At 34.4% G+C, this 14,192-nt stretch overlaps 2 protein-coding genes across 2 annotated transcripts; both read left to right on the top strand.

Moving 5' to 3' along the window:
- Positions 1-315: 315 nt before the first annotated feature.
- On the top strand, positions 316-5,512 carry LOC133700406 (uncharacterized). The gene is made up of 10 exons (XM_062123922.1): positions 316-865; positions 1,299-1,393; positions 1,737-1,804; positions 1,895-1,938; positions 2,220-2,297; positions 2,379-2,532; positions 3,876-4,028; positions 4,144-4,254; positions 4,634-4,699; positions 5,104-5,512. Exons 1-10 carry the CDS (start codon positions 552-554, stop codon positions 5,194-5,196), a joined length of 1,176 nt encoding a protein of 391 aa, XP_061979906.1. The 5' UTR covers positions 316-551; the 3' UTR covers positions 5,197-5,512.
- A 3,748-nt stretch (positions 5,513-9,260) lies between these two features.
- LOC133700816 (uncharacterized) lies at positions 9,261-11,151 on the top strand. Its single transcript, XM_062124496.1, has 3 exons — positions 9,261-9,603; positions 9,796-9,889; positions 10,749-11,151. The coding sequence occupies exons 1-3, from the start codon at positions 9,360-9,362 to the stop codon at positions 10,819-10,821; spliced, it is 411 nt and encodes a 136-aa protein (XP_061980480.1). The 5' UTR covers positions 9,261-9,359; the 3' UTR covers positions 10,822-11,151.
- The last annotated feature ends 3,041 nt before the right edge of the window (positions 11,152-14,192 follow it).

Consider the following 14,192-nt stretch of genomic DNA (forward strand, 5'->3'; position numbering starts at 1 on the left):
ATTTTATTTTTAAAAAATAAAATTTATCTATCTAAAAAATAAAAAAATTATAAATTAATCCTAAAAATATTTTTAAAAACTAAATATATTTAAAATAATTAAAATAAATTCATTTTTGATATTAACGATCTAAGATATAAAAGAAATTTAATTAAAAATAAAACTTTAAAAATTTAATAAAAAACCGATTCAATTGCATCCAAATGTGTCTAAATTATAGATTTGGATGCACATCAATTTGAAGTTATAATTACCTTCAAAAGCTAGGAACCGAAGAACATTTTAGTCATGTAATAACAACTAATTAACTTTTTTTTTTCCTTTAAAGAAAGTAATTTGTCTCCCCCACAAGGACGACGACAGTCTCTTTCTCTCCGTCGGACCCGGTCTATCCATAAATTACCCTCCTTTTTTTCCTTATCAGCTCTTCCAGCTTTTTTTTTCCCTCACCCTCCTTCCCCATCTCTCTCAATCTCCCTGTGTCTTTAGGGTTTTGATTCCCGACCAATATCTTAAAAGAAAGTGTCTGTCTTGTGTTTTGTTGCAAACAAATGACATCTGTCAAGAACAACAACATGTTACCTCCTGGCCTGGTTTCCAATCTACAACAAGTACTGTTGAGCAGAAAAGGTGGAGGAGGAGGAGAAGAAAAAGGAAGTGACCTATCAAATGATGATAATGATCAATCAACAGAGCCATCTACTTCTGCTTGTGTTGAAAACACTGAAGAGGAAGACAACAATAATTCAAAGCCTGTTGTTTTGGTCACTAATGGAGACGGGATTGACTCTCCTGGTCTTCTTTTTCTTGTTGAAGCTCTGGTTCGTGAAGGCCTCTGTAATGTCCATGTTTGCGCTCCTCAATCGTGGGTTTTTCTCATTGACTTCCTCAATTTTGATGGTTTTGCTTTTTTTTTTTTAATTTACTTTTGTTACTGATATGCTTATAAAGGGCTGTCTTCAGTTTTTAAGCTTGGAGGATGTGATGATGGGATTTGAATTCGTTTTGGGTATATGGGAAGATGGGATTTTTTTTAGCATAGATTTTCACACATGGGGATGTGGGTTCTGTTTTTTATGCTTTTTTTTTTTCATTTATTTGTTCTAAATATTTATATGCCATTTGGTTTAGTTTGCTTACCTGGGTGTGTTGGTTTTTTAGTTACTGCCTGAATTTGTCTTCGGTTTTTTGAATTTTGTTTTGTATGTGCTAATTGGTTGTTCTTACTATTTTTTTTGTTGGTATTTAACCTGGGGTCATGTTTTTTGATTTCTTTAGTTTGTGAATTGGTTGGTCAGGGACAAATCGGTATCCAGTCATTCTGTGACTTTACAAGAAACAGTTGCTGCAACTTCTGCTGAAATTAATGGTGCCGTAGCTTATGAAATTTCAGGTAGAACGCATCTTATTTTCCCTCAGTTTCTGGCCTCTAAATTTGAAAATTTTAATTGTTAAGAGCATCGTATATTTGTAGTAACCGAGCCACCTCCAGTTTAAGAATTCAAGGTTTACTAACATGTAGGAGTGTTGGTTTTGCATTTTTTTGTAAGATTTTCTAGGAATGACTGGGCTTTTGCTTTTTCTAACTTCATTTCTAGGGCTGTAGTCGTGACTGTATTTTGGAACTGATTGATTTTTTTTCCACCAACTGGATTCATAGTGAAGTGATGTGTGTTTTGCACTCTTAGTAGTATTTGTTTTAGTAATAGGCTTTGTTTATGGGATTTGTTACTCAGGGACTCCAGTGGATTGTGTCTCATTGGCATTGTCTGGCGCACTGTTTTCATGGTCAAAACCTTTGCTGGTTAGCATTCACTTATTGTTCACCTTGTGATAGATAATACCTGTATCTGTGATGAATTTATTGAGAATTTATAGTTCATTTTGTTTTCAGGTAATTAGTGGAATTAATCGGGGATCAAACTGTGGCTATCATATGTAAGTCTCTTCCTGTGCTTTGAAGTATTTCTATATTATCCTGCTGAAATTCCTATAGCATGCTCATGTAGGAAAAACTTCTCAAACAACATGTCAACGATGTTGATGATTAAATTTTCTCAAGGAATCTTTGTAGTTAGTGGCAACTAGTGAATGTGTACAACCTTGCCTTTTATTTTTATTTATTTTTATTTTTTGTTTCTTGTTGGTTTTGTTTTAAGCAAATTCGTATAACCTTGCCTGTGGGATAAAATACATCAATTACTTGCAAAACTCATCAGGTTTTATTCGGGTGTTGTTGCTGGAGCTAGAGAAGCATTAATTTGTGGTGTCCCATCCCTATCAATATCACTGAATTGGTTAGTAGAAGTTTTTCTTTTCTTTCTGTTTGCTCTTCTTCTAGTTTTCAAATAACTTTTTAGAGTTGTAATCTTCAATAGGAAGAAGGATGAAAGCCAAGATAGTGATTTTAAGGATGCAGTTGCTGTCTGTTTGCCAGTAATAAATGCTGCCATCAGAGATATTGAAAAGGGGGTTTTTCCACAGAGTTGCTCTCTGAATATTGAAATCCCCACATCTCCATCTACAAACAAGGTAAGCACTCTTATGTATTTTGCTGACATTGCTGAACAGATGTTGCCTGTTATTTATTGACGATATGCACATAAATGTAGATCATTGTCAAATTAATTGACCATAGGTGGTATATTTCCTCTATGAATGGACGGTATTTGATTGGAAACTGTATTTACATGAAAAGATTTTTTTTTTTGGGGGTGGGGGGGTCTTAACATCATTGTATGACATTGCCTGAACAAAATTTCATTGGCTTTTAACAAGAGATAGGCTTGGGTAGATGCAGAAGTTTTCCCACAGTAGATACTATCAAAGGAACTTAGAAGCTAACACGTTTTTCAATGACCACAAAAAATGATAGCATGCATTTGCATATAATGATGCGTTTTGAATATCAATGGGAGACGTGCTTTCACCAGTGAGTTATAAATATTGATAGATTTAGAAACTCACCATCATAGTGTCCTAGCTTGGCCACTGCTTCAAAGTTGCATAAATGGGTTTACTTTATCAACATGCTGATCTTCCTAGATTATCACATAAACTCCATTTTTTATATCTAAGCCGTTTCTATTTCATTTGTTGAGTTGCTATTATTTAGAACTTGGTAATGACTGCAAAATTTCTACTTCTTATAAATGTTCTTGAAGAGTATGTAGGATGGTTTTAAGATCTTTTTTTTTTCCTGCTGTCAATTTGTGGTTGATTCTGGAGGAATTATCTGTCATCCAAGCAGTACGGCCAAGGGCACAAAATATTCCTTTAATTATGATCAGGATCTGAGAGTTTTAATAGTGTTTATTGGAACATTAATCATGGTTTTCTGGTGAGCCATTTAATAGTGTCCTGAAAAAGAAAAAACATAAAAGATTCTCCCATCAGTGGGGTGGTGTTTTATGATGTATAGCTTCTACAACTTCTACCCTTAGTTGAATACATGGTAGAAGTTTCATCCTGCTATGTCAGATGCCATACCCTTGAAATGCATGAATAACTTTTCACTGAATACAAGCATGTTGACAATATCCATACAGGAACTTTGGAACATGGAGGGTATGTTTATCTAATAACTTTGTTGAGCAGTGAAGAAAATTAGTTCATGTTGGAATGTAGAACTTTGTAGGAAAAGGTTTGTATTTGGCAAGGGCAACATCGAGTATTCTTAACATGCATTCAAAACATTGTACTAAATAAGAGGCTGTGGTGCCCCTGTCCCTCTCTCTGCTCACTCACCTGCTCTGTTGGATTAGCAGAACTAGATTCTTTAACTCATACAATGGTTTTTCTTGGAAATAAGTTCTGTCAAATATATCTGTAGCTGATCCACTCTCTCCCCCCCACCCCAATTTTTTCCTTGGCAGGGCTTCAAACTAACTAGGAGAAGTATGTGGAGATCCTCACCTAGCTGGCAAGCTGTTTCAGCTAATCGGCATCCTTCGGCTGGACATTTCATGTCTAATCAACAAAGTCTTGGCCTACAGCTTGCACAGCTTAGTAGAGATGCTTCTGCTGCTGTGAGTTTCTATTGCAAAAGAACTGATTGTCATTTTTTCTTTCTTTGTAATTTCTTTCAAAAAGAGCTTTGCCATGCAGTTTCCTGTTTTTGTTAATGGAACTGTATTATCTCAGGGTGCAGCTCGCCGTCTGACCACACAAAGGAAGAACATGGTAGAGATTGAATCAGTTGGGGCTGCTGGAAAATCTGATAGCAACCGGGTGAAAAAGTATTTTCGAATGGAGGTAAAGAAAATCCTCACTACTGACATGCTTTCAGGAACACTTTTGATTGGTTTTAATTGTGACAAGAATGATCTTTAATGGCTTATTAAAGCTAGAATTTAGGAACTTTGAAGAAATAAATTTAGCATTGGAATTCAGTATAGTCAATGCTAACTAAAATTACAACTAGATTTCAGTGCATGAATGTGGTTGTGTTTTGAAAATGGACTTTGCATTGGATATTTTCTTGATGTTCTATTTCTATTATGTTTTTGGCTTCGACCAAATTGTCCTTGTTTTCATGTTGTGCTCTTGTTTGCTTTCATGACTTGTCTTTTTTGCCCCTTCCTTTTTTGCTCTATGGAAGGAGAACTAAGCACTGATTTAATGTATTTTTCAGTTTCTGGACAAGGAGCAGGAGGATACAGATGAGGATCTGGATTTTAGAGCACTCGAAAATGGATTTGTAAGTCATAACATTGTATTTTCCACATTGATGATGTGCGTCAGTTGTTCATCTAGAAACTGTGCAAGTATCAGTCGGAATGCTCATAAGGCATTGGGAGCCATCATCATAACAAAAGTTATGATTGGTATGGCTCTTACTTTTATTTTTTCATAAATGATGGCTCACCATTAGCATTATATCCTAACACCAAACCTGGTGAACTGCCACTGTGCCTGTACTTGAGTTGAGGGCTTGTGCAGACTATCAAAAATCTCTGGGCCTTAAATTGTCTATGGGAAGGCTAATAAATTCTGTTCAAAATTCTCGTAACTTCTAATCTAACTATTAAAACTTGCAGAACTTTGATTGCTTTGGGTTTTAGTAGGGCTGCTTACTGTCTTTATTTTCCATTGGAACACCAGGTTGCAATAACTCCCCTATCACTTTCTATCGAAGAGGATGCTCACTTAGCAGCCTCAGATTGGATCTCTTCCACGCTTCATGTTGACCAATAAAAGCCTCCTCTCCCCATTCATCTAGTCGATTATCTTGTATACTTTTGCAGGCGCGATTGTGTTAATTAGTGATCAATCACATTATTGTATTTCTTTTTCTTCAATTACCTTTCTTTTTTGGTGGGGTTGGGTGGTTTGCATTTGTAGTTGTTAAAAGAAATGTAATTTAAAATGGCCAGGTCTTAATTACATGACCTTGTCTTTTCCACTAATTGTGATTTCCGGATTTGTGTCTTCTATTTATTTCTCAAAGCTGCTTTGTGATTGTGACATTAGAGGGTGATATTGCAAATGATTGGATTCTTTGTTGTTGTTATTGTTGCTGTTGCTGCTGCTGCAATGATTCTGCTTCTGCAAGCACACCATCTGTGGCATCTTCCTTCTGAAATATGGCTTAGCTTCTGATTGTGTTCAGACTTTGAGATTTATGTCTGCCTTGTTTCAGAAATTTGCACTTCCATTTTTTGTTCTTGAGCTGCAAACACACTTGTCACCAATTGGAGCAGCTAAACTTGCATGATTTCCCCTGGCACTGCGAGAGCACAACCAATCACTGCAACGATTTTTATTTTTATGGGTTTAGGGTGCGATAGTCTTGTACTAATTAGACAAATAAATATATATCTTTCTAGTTTCGGGCAAAGGGCAAATCAAGCGACCTCATCCATCATAAAACTGAAGAATTCACAAGAAATTTACTGTTAAATATCAGGTGTCTTGAAGCTTTAATACAAGATGAGGTTAGCTTGTGTCATTTTCAATCGAAAACTGGTTTTGAACTTCCATCCAATACTGAAAATTCAAAAGCTACCTTCTGAAGTGTTTCCAACTTTTCAAGCTTTCTAGTTTGTGGTTTCTTATATTATCCACAACTCTTAAATCAAACACTCGCTGCTGTCGTAAAGCATGGATAACCACAATCATATAGCAACTTGTAATATATACTAAGTCTTATATAGAATATGAAAACATCAATTCTATCTCATCTTATCTCATCTTGTATATAATTATCATACATAATTTGATTTTCATCTTATATGCTGTTTTATCATCTTTTTTGTATTGTTTTGTCTCATTTAATTTGTTTCAAGACATAAACCAAATGCTACTTATTGATATCATACTAGATTATTGACCCGTATTATGTTGTAAGTCAAATCAATTTTTTTAACATAAAAAAATATTCCGATAACGTGTTTTCTAATAAAAAAACTAATCATGAACTTAAAATATGATGCATATTAGACAAAATATTTTTTAAATATTGATACAGTGGCTCATAGGATGATATTTTTTAAAAAATATTGAGATGTCAACATATTAGATCGATCAAAACTAACCTATTAAATTTGAGACCTGAGACACGAGAGTATAATAACTTTATAAAAAGAAAATCAAAATAAATTATGAAGGCTAAATTCTAATCAACTCAATATTAAAGGATAAAAATAAAAAAAATATTAAATTAAAAAAGGTAAAAAAAAAAATGACCTAAGTCAACGTAAGTTAACTTATCAAACCTTCGATCTAGATCATGAGATCATGATAACTCTATATAAAAAAAAAATACAAAGCTCAATTTAAAATTAATTCAATGTTAAAGGATGAAATAAAAAAAATTGATAAAAAAAAAACAGGTCAACCCGAGCTAATTTGTTAAACTTATGACCTAACTCATACTTTTCTAATGAATTCAATGCTGAAGGTTGAAATCAAGAAAAAAAAAAGAAAATTGGGTTGTTGGAAGGTCAAATTGAGAAAAAAATCAATTAAAAATAATAAAAAAACCAAGTCAACCCACCAAACCTATGGCTCGAGTCATGGGGTAGGGATAACCCCGTAGAAAACAAATAAAAAAAATAAGAATAATTTCCAACTAGCCCAATGTGATGCAAACCTTGTGATCACGTGGTCAAGTAACTCACATCAAGATTGACAATGAATCCCGAAAAGTCGAAATTAGTTTGATAGGAATGTGACACAATGAAAACATGTCTTAAAGCTGCTTTTAAAATAAGAACTTTCACCTTACGAATACCAATTCACGAACAAGAAATATAAGAAAGACGTCATAAAACTAGTTAATCTTTGATAAGTTAGTTTCAGTTCTTTAGAGAACCAAAGAATGCGAGACATCCTCCCAACACTCAAGAACAATAATTCAACAATAATATTTTATCATAAAACTGAATAAAAAGTGTCTTACAAAGAGTTTTTATACTCCAAGCAAAACTACCCTAATAAATCTACTATAGTAGGCTGATTTGAACCCACTTACCTAAGATGTGGGCTGATGTGAAACACACTTATAACTAGACCCAAAACTTAATTGAATAAACCCAAATAATTTTAAACAAATCTAAAACATTTAAAAATTAAAATTAAAATAAAAGTTTTTTATATTGTTGTAAATAACCATAGAGAAATAAAGAGACATGTCTAATTTTCCTAACTTAATAAGTTATTATAGTCTAAACAAACCTTTCTTGTGACTTTATAAAGAGTTGCCATCTCTAGATGTCCCAAATAGAGTAGGAGAATATCTAAGTTAGGAATTAATTTTGTTGCCTCTTGTTTTTCCTTGTAGAGCTAGGTTTCCTTATAATATTTGGAGAATAATAAATACAAATACCTTCTTTTGTTGTTGCCTTATTAGTTTACTTCCTAGCATAGGAATCAAGTTTGGCTAAATTCTTCTTTGAATTAATAGGAGAATATTTGCCAACTTGGGATCCTTATAACATTAGGAAATCTTGCCTAAACAAGGTTGTCATAGGGCCTAACATATTAGGCCATGTTGAACATGGATTGAGCCCTTCTTAAACTTAGATTGAATGTACTAGAACCTCTTCTTGATGCTCCAAAGGATCTTTAAAATAAGCCTTGGCCAAAACCTTTGTAAAAAGCTCATTCACTGCCTCTTTCAATGCTTTTGTCTTGAATCTTGTGAATGGACCAACTAGAACATGTAATAGATTATTGGTGTTTGTGGGTTGATATGTATTATAATATTGAAGGATGAAAGTGAAAAAGAATAAATTAAAAATGGCTAAAAAAACAGTTTGAGTGAACCCGAGTTGATCTGTTAAGCCCACAACTTGAGTCATGAAATTAGGATAAGTTCATAAAAAGCAAATATTTTTTTTACGAAACTCCACTCTCAACAGATCTAATGTTAAAGGTTGAAATTGAAAAAAAAAAACTAAATCCATAAAATTAATATATAACCCAATAGTTATAAAATAAAAAACAAATTACAAAGGGTTGACCTGTTAAACTCACAATTAGGGTCTTGAAATTAAGATAAATTCATAATAAAAAATAAATAAAAATTACAAAACCCCACTTTAAAATCAGAAAAAAACTAAATTCTTAAGACTAGTATATAACCCAACAATTTAAAAATAAAAAAATTATGAAACACAATTCCCAAAACAACTTAATGTTGAAAAGATAAAATTGAAAAAAAAACTAGAAAAAAAACAAAGAATTGAGTTGTTGAAGGTTGGCTTTGGAAAAACACCTAAAAAAAATAAAAAAACATAAAATACTATTCTAGTGAATAGTGTTACATCTATATATAACCAGCATTTAGAAAATAAAAAAAAACTTTATGAAGGGTTGATTTATTAAACTCACGTCCTGAATTTTGAGATCTAGTGAATTTATAGAAAACAAATTGAAAAATATTTACGAAGCCCTACTTCTAACAAATATAATATTAAAAGTTGAAATCAGATAAAAAAATTGATATATAACCTAACAATTAAAATGTTTATAAAAAATCTGAAACATAATTTCTAAAAAAAACTAATATTAAACGATGAAATTGAAGAAAAAATTAAAAATTAAAAACAAAAAATAGTATTATAGTGTTTTAAGAGTGTAGTTAGTCACACTTTTTTAATTTTATTTATTTATTTATTTTTATTGTTAATGTAAATGTTAATTTTAAAGTCAATGGCAATTGGAGAGAAAGTGTTGGAAAAAAAAGGGCTGGTAGTAGGCCCAAAGATAAGAAATAGTGACAAAAAGAGGTCCATTGGGCTAAATGACCACAAGAACAGCAAATCTCACACCATTTTCCCTTAGGGTTTAGTTGAGTGGTGAAGCCGAACAAGCAGGCATCTCTGTCTCTCCCTCTCCGGTAGGAAGAAAGGAAAATGGCGACCAAAAACTTAATTCGAGCAGGAGCATCCCTAATGAACAGATTGATTATATCGAAGAACCCAATTTTCCATCAAAACGCAATCTCCACTCACCAAACACTAACTCCTCACCTTTTCCCTTCTTCTGTCTCCAACTTCCAGCAAACCGACTTCATCTCAATCACTAAACTTGCAGTTGCCAATCAAGACTTCTTGCATCCTTCCGGTCTCCCCTCTCTCGAATTCTTCTTGCCCGACGGTACTTTACTGATTTATTATGCTTTTCTGATTTATTGGTTCTTTTCCTCTTCAAGAAATAACTTTACTTTCTAGGTGCCTGCCAACTGTTTGATAATATGCCACAATTTCTCTCTCTTGCTTCTGTTTCTCTCTTGATAAAAATCCGGCCTTCCCTTTTCTGTAACTGCTCTGCCTTGTGCATGTTTTGCAGGAGATTCATCTACTGAGCCCATGCTCTTGTTTCCTAAGAGGACATACCAGCCTAGTGTCATCAGGCGCAAGAGAAAACACGGGTTCTTTGCACGGTCTCTCTCTTTCTGTCTCTAGCTTTGTAATCCATTTTATATTAGAATTAGAGAACCTAGGAAGACACTGCTAACATCATTCAACTTTTTGGGTAGAGAAATTTGATTAGCTGAGGCTATGGTTTGATTTCGATGGAAACACACTGTTTTTCTTCTATTAGGAAAATTCAACTATTTACATTTGATTGGGTGTGATTTGGAGTGCATATTCATCAGAATATGGGATAGGGGAAAGCATGACTTGAATATTAGTGTAAAAAATAACAGCTGGATTTCATATTCATCCCAAGGATAAATATCGATAAATTGTAAAAGCAGTTTTATTTTATGTGCTCTTGGATTTAAGAAGGGTCGAGTAATGGTGTAAAACTTATAATTGACATGCTTAAGTAAATCTTTAGTCATCTCTGCAAACATTTAGCATTTAGTTAACAACATGCTATGCTCAACTGCTTGGCTTATTTTTAGAAAAATACAAAAATTACCACATCTATTACTTTGGTTGATTTGGTACAAGACTAAGAAAATACGTTTTTATGATGTATAATTGTTTTTTTTTCTTTAAAAAAGAAGAAGCATAAGGGGTTCGGTTGACCCCACTGAACTCTACTTAGCTCTATTCTATATTTGTTGCTCATCGTGTGGGGTGAAGAACAAACTTGACTTCCCTCGTTGCAAATATTTTTTAGGTTAGTTAAACCATAGAGAGTGCATTACTTTAAGGTCTAGCTGCCAAGCATGTATCACCTGTCCCCTTTTGGACCGATACTGTTTTTTTTTTCCCTTCATGTACATGTTTGTTAAATGAACTTGTTGAACTTATTAGACTTGAATCATGATTTATGCAATATATGAGCAGCAAGGCAACCAAGGGTGGTCGGAGAGTAATTGCTCGGAGAATAGCAAAAGGCCGGTCAAGAGTTACTGCGTAGCTTCTCTATCTATGCATTGTGATGCGATGGGAGACAAGTTTGCCAGCAACCTTTTTATACTATGCAGTTTGTTGTTTTCTGGTGGCCTGCCCATATGCTTTGTAGGGAAGTCTCAATGCATTTTAGAATCCGTACTCTTCCATATAATTTTTTCCATGAGATTCCTGAGCTGAATTATACGCAAGATGTATTTGGAAGTGATCTCCAGGAAAAGTAATTGCGTTCTTTTTTGTTATGTTTTGTACCCAATGGCCTGCAATAATGTTGTCAAGAAGAAATAGTGGCTCTATGTTTCAATTGCGTTAATGAAATTCAGTTACTTGATTGATAGGTGATGCGGACAATATAGGCGGCACCGTTTGGTATTGCATTCCTAGGTTCTTTTTCAAGTGCATTTTGTTTGAAAAAGCATACGACTTTGAACAATGCAATGGGGGCAGGGTTTCATCATTTCTTCTTACCCGAAAGTTTAAGTGGGAATGATGGTGTGGGTTTAGGGTAATTATCAGTTTTAGGCCAGGTGTCAAAAAAAACTTCTTACCCAAAAGTTTAAGTGGGATCCTACGATTTAAATTAAAGTTTTATGGATTTAAAACTTCTATGTATTTTTATTAATTAAAATAGAGATGATATATTGTAGACGGGTAAAAGCCATATTTATTAGATTCCAAGCCATTATGGAAAAACACTTCAATAAGAGCATCAATATATTGTAGTCTGATAATAGTGGTGAATATATTGTCCTTGTTAATTTTCATGCTCTTCATGGTATATCTCATTTTACTATTCCACCTCGTACACCCGAACACAATGGCTTTTTGGAATGGCGTCATCTCCACATTGTTAAAACCGGTCTCACCCTTCTCTCTCATGCTTCCATTCCTTTAAGTCATTGGTCTAATGCTTTTACTATTACAATTGTCTATTTAATTAATCGAATGCCAACTTAAATATTAAATCTCTTTCCCTGAAAAAGTTTTTGGTACTCCTTCTAATTACTCAAAACTCAAGGTTTTTTTTGTTGTGAATGTTATCCTTGGCTTCACCCCTAGCTATACTTGTCATAAACTGGACTCTCGTTCCAAGCCATGTGTTTTTCTCGGATACTCTCTAACTCAAAATGCCTATCTTTGCTAATGATCCATCAATATTAAAGATTTTTGTTTCTAGGCATGTCAGGTTTGTTGAAACAGTCTTTCCTTTTAAATCCTCTCTTACACAAGCTCTATGACCAGAATTAACCACACTTTTTTACTTGGATACCACTAATAATTAAACTCAACACTGTCATCTCCGCACTCATACCACCATCTGAAGTTCTTCCTCAATAGCAACTCCAATGTGAAGCTCCAACACAATCACACACTACAGCCCCTATACCTAACACTTCTCATCTTAACACAACCAATACCTAAAACCAAACACATCAAATGACTGCCACAAATCCCCTGCCAACTGCTACCCAACCGAATCATCCCATGCAAGCAAGGGCCAAAAATAACATTCGCAAACCTCTTTAAAAACTAAATCTTCACACCCAATTATCCAAACCTCTTGATCTTGAACCCACCACATAAGCCCAAGCTCTTAGAGATCCAAAATGCGTAAGGCCATGTCTGAAGAATATAATGCTCTTGTTTGGAATGGAACATGGGAACTACTAACTTCCAATCCCAATCAAAATGTTGTGGGTTATAAATGGATTTTCCACACAAAACAAAATTTTCATGGCTCTATTACTAGGCATAAGGCTCGTTTGGTTGCCAAAGGTTTCCATCAACACCTAGGAGTTGATTACTATGATATCTTCAGTCTGGTAATCAAGCCTACCACCATTAGACTTGTCCTTGGTATTGCAGTAAGTTGTGGGAGGATACTTCGTCAACTTGATGTTAATAACGCTTTCCTGCAATGTACTCTCAATAAGCACGTGTATATGCATCAACCACCAGGTTTCATTGATAAAGACTTCTCATCATATGGTTGTAAGCTATAGAAAGCTATTTATGGCCTAAAGCAGGCTTCTCGAGTGTGGTATCATGAACTCAGATCATTTCTTCTTTATTCAGGGTTCAAAAATTCCTAATCTGATACATTACGTTTTGTCCTTAAATATGGTAGACATCTTGTCTATTTACTAGTTTATGTTGACGATCTCATTGTTACTAGGGATGATGAAAACTTGGTGAATCGGTTTATTGGTCTGCTAGCTAACCGTTTCTCTCTAAAAGATCTTGGAAAACTTTCTTATTTTCTTGGAATTGAAATTGTTCCCAACACACAAGGATTCCTGCTTTTTTCAACGTCGATGTTTACTTGATCTTCTTGGCCGTACCCACATGTTTGAAGCTAAACCTATTCAAAACTCCTCTTCCATCAGGTACAACACTCTCACTGTGTTTAGGAAATAAATTATCTGATCCCATAGAATTTTGATCAGTTATGGGAAGTCTCTAATATCTGCTTCTCACAAGACTTGACATAGCTTTTGTTGTCAATAATCTCTCTCAATTTATGCACAAGCCCACAACTAAGCACTAGACACTTGTTAAACGTTTCCTTCGTTATCTGTGTGGTACTCCTGATCATGGCCTTCAGCTTTACTATGACTCTCCTCTATCTTTGCATGCATTTTCTAATGTCTTATATGCCTACTCTGATGCTGATTGGGCTGATGACCTAGACCACTTCTCTTCCACAGGTGCCTATATTGTATATGTTGGTCACAATCCAATCTCTTCGAGCTTTGAAATGCAGAAAATCATTGCTCGTTATTTCATTGACGCAGAATATTGGTCTATTGCAAATACAACTGCTGAACTAATTGGGTGTCCTCCTTGCTATGTGATCTTGGTATCCCACTACCTACTTGCATAGTCATTTATTGTGATAATGTTGGGGCAACTCAGTGCTATAGACTTCCATTTCATTCATGATTAGGTCTGAAGTGGAATTCTCCGAGTTGCTCATTTATCCTCCATTGATCACCTTACATATCTTCTCACTAAGCTGCTTCCTAGAGCTTGGTTTTTATTTCTTCGCGACAAGATTGGCCTCACTATACCATTAAACAGTTTTATTGATGGATTCATTTCTTTGGTGTAAGGCACACAATTTGTCGGTAAAATTTTTACCGACATCCTTACCGACAGAATCTGTCCATCGGAATATTGATCGTCGGTAATTTCCTGTTCCATCGCTAATTCTGTTAGAAATAAAAAAAATCCAAACATCGACGGACCACTGACGGTCTTACAAACAGCGAAACGCGCCAATTTTTTTTTTCCCGTAAGAACTTTACTGAAGGAATTATTCCATTTGTATTTTCAACGGTAATCACCGATGGAATGGCCATTAGTGATTATGGTATG

Source organism: Populus nigra, chromosome 8, assembly GCF_951802175.1.
Source record: "Populus nigra chromosome 8, ddPopNigr1.1, whole genome shotgun sequence".
In the NCBI taxonomy this organism is placed as follows: Eukaryota; Viridiplantae; Streptophyta; class Magnoliopsida; order Malpighiales; family Salicaceae; genus Populus; species Populus nigra.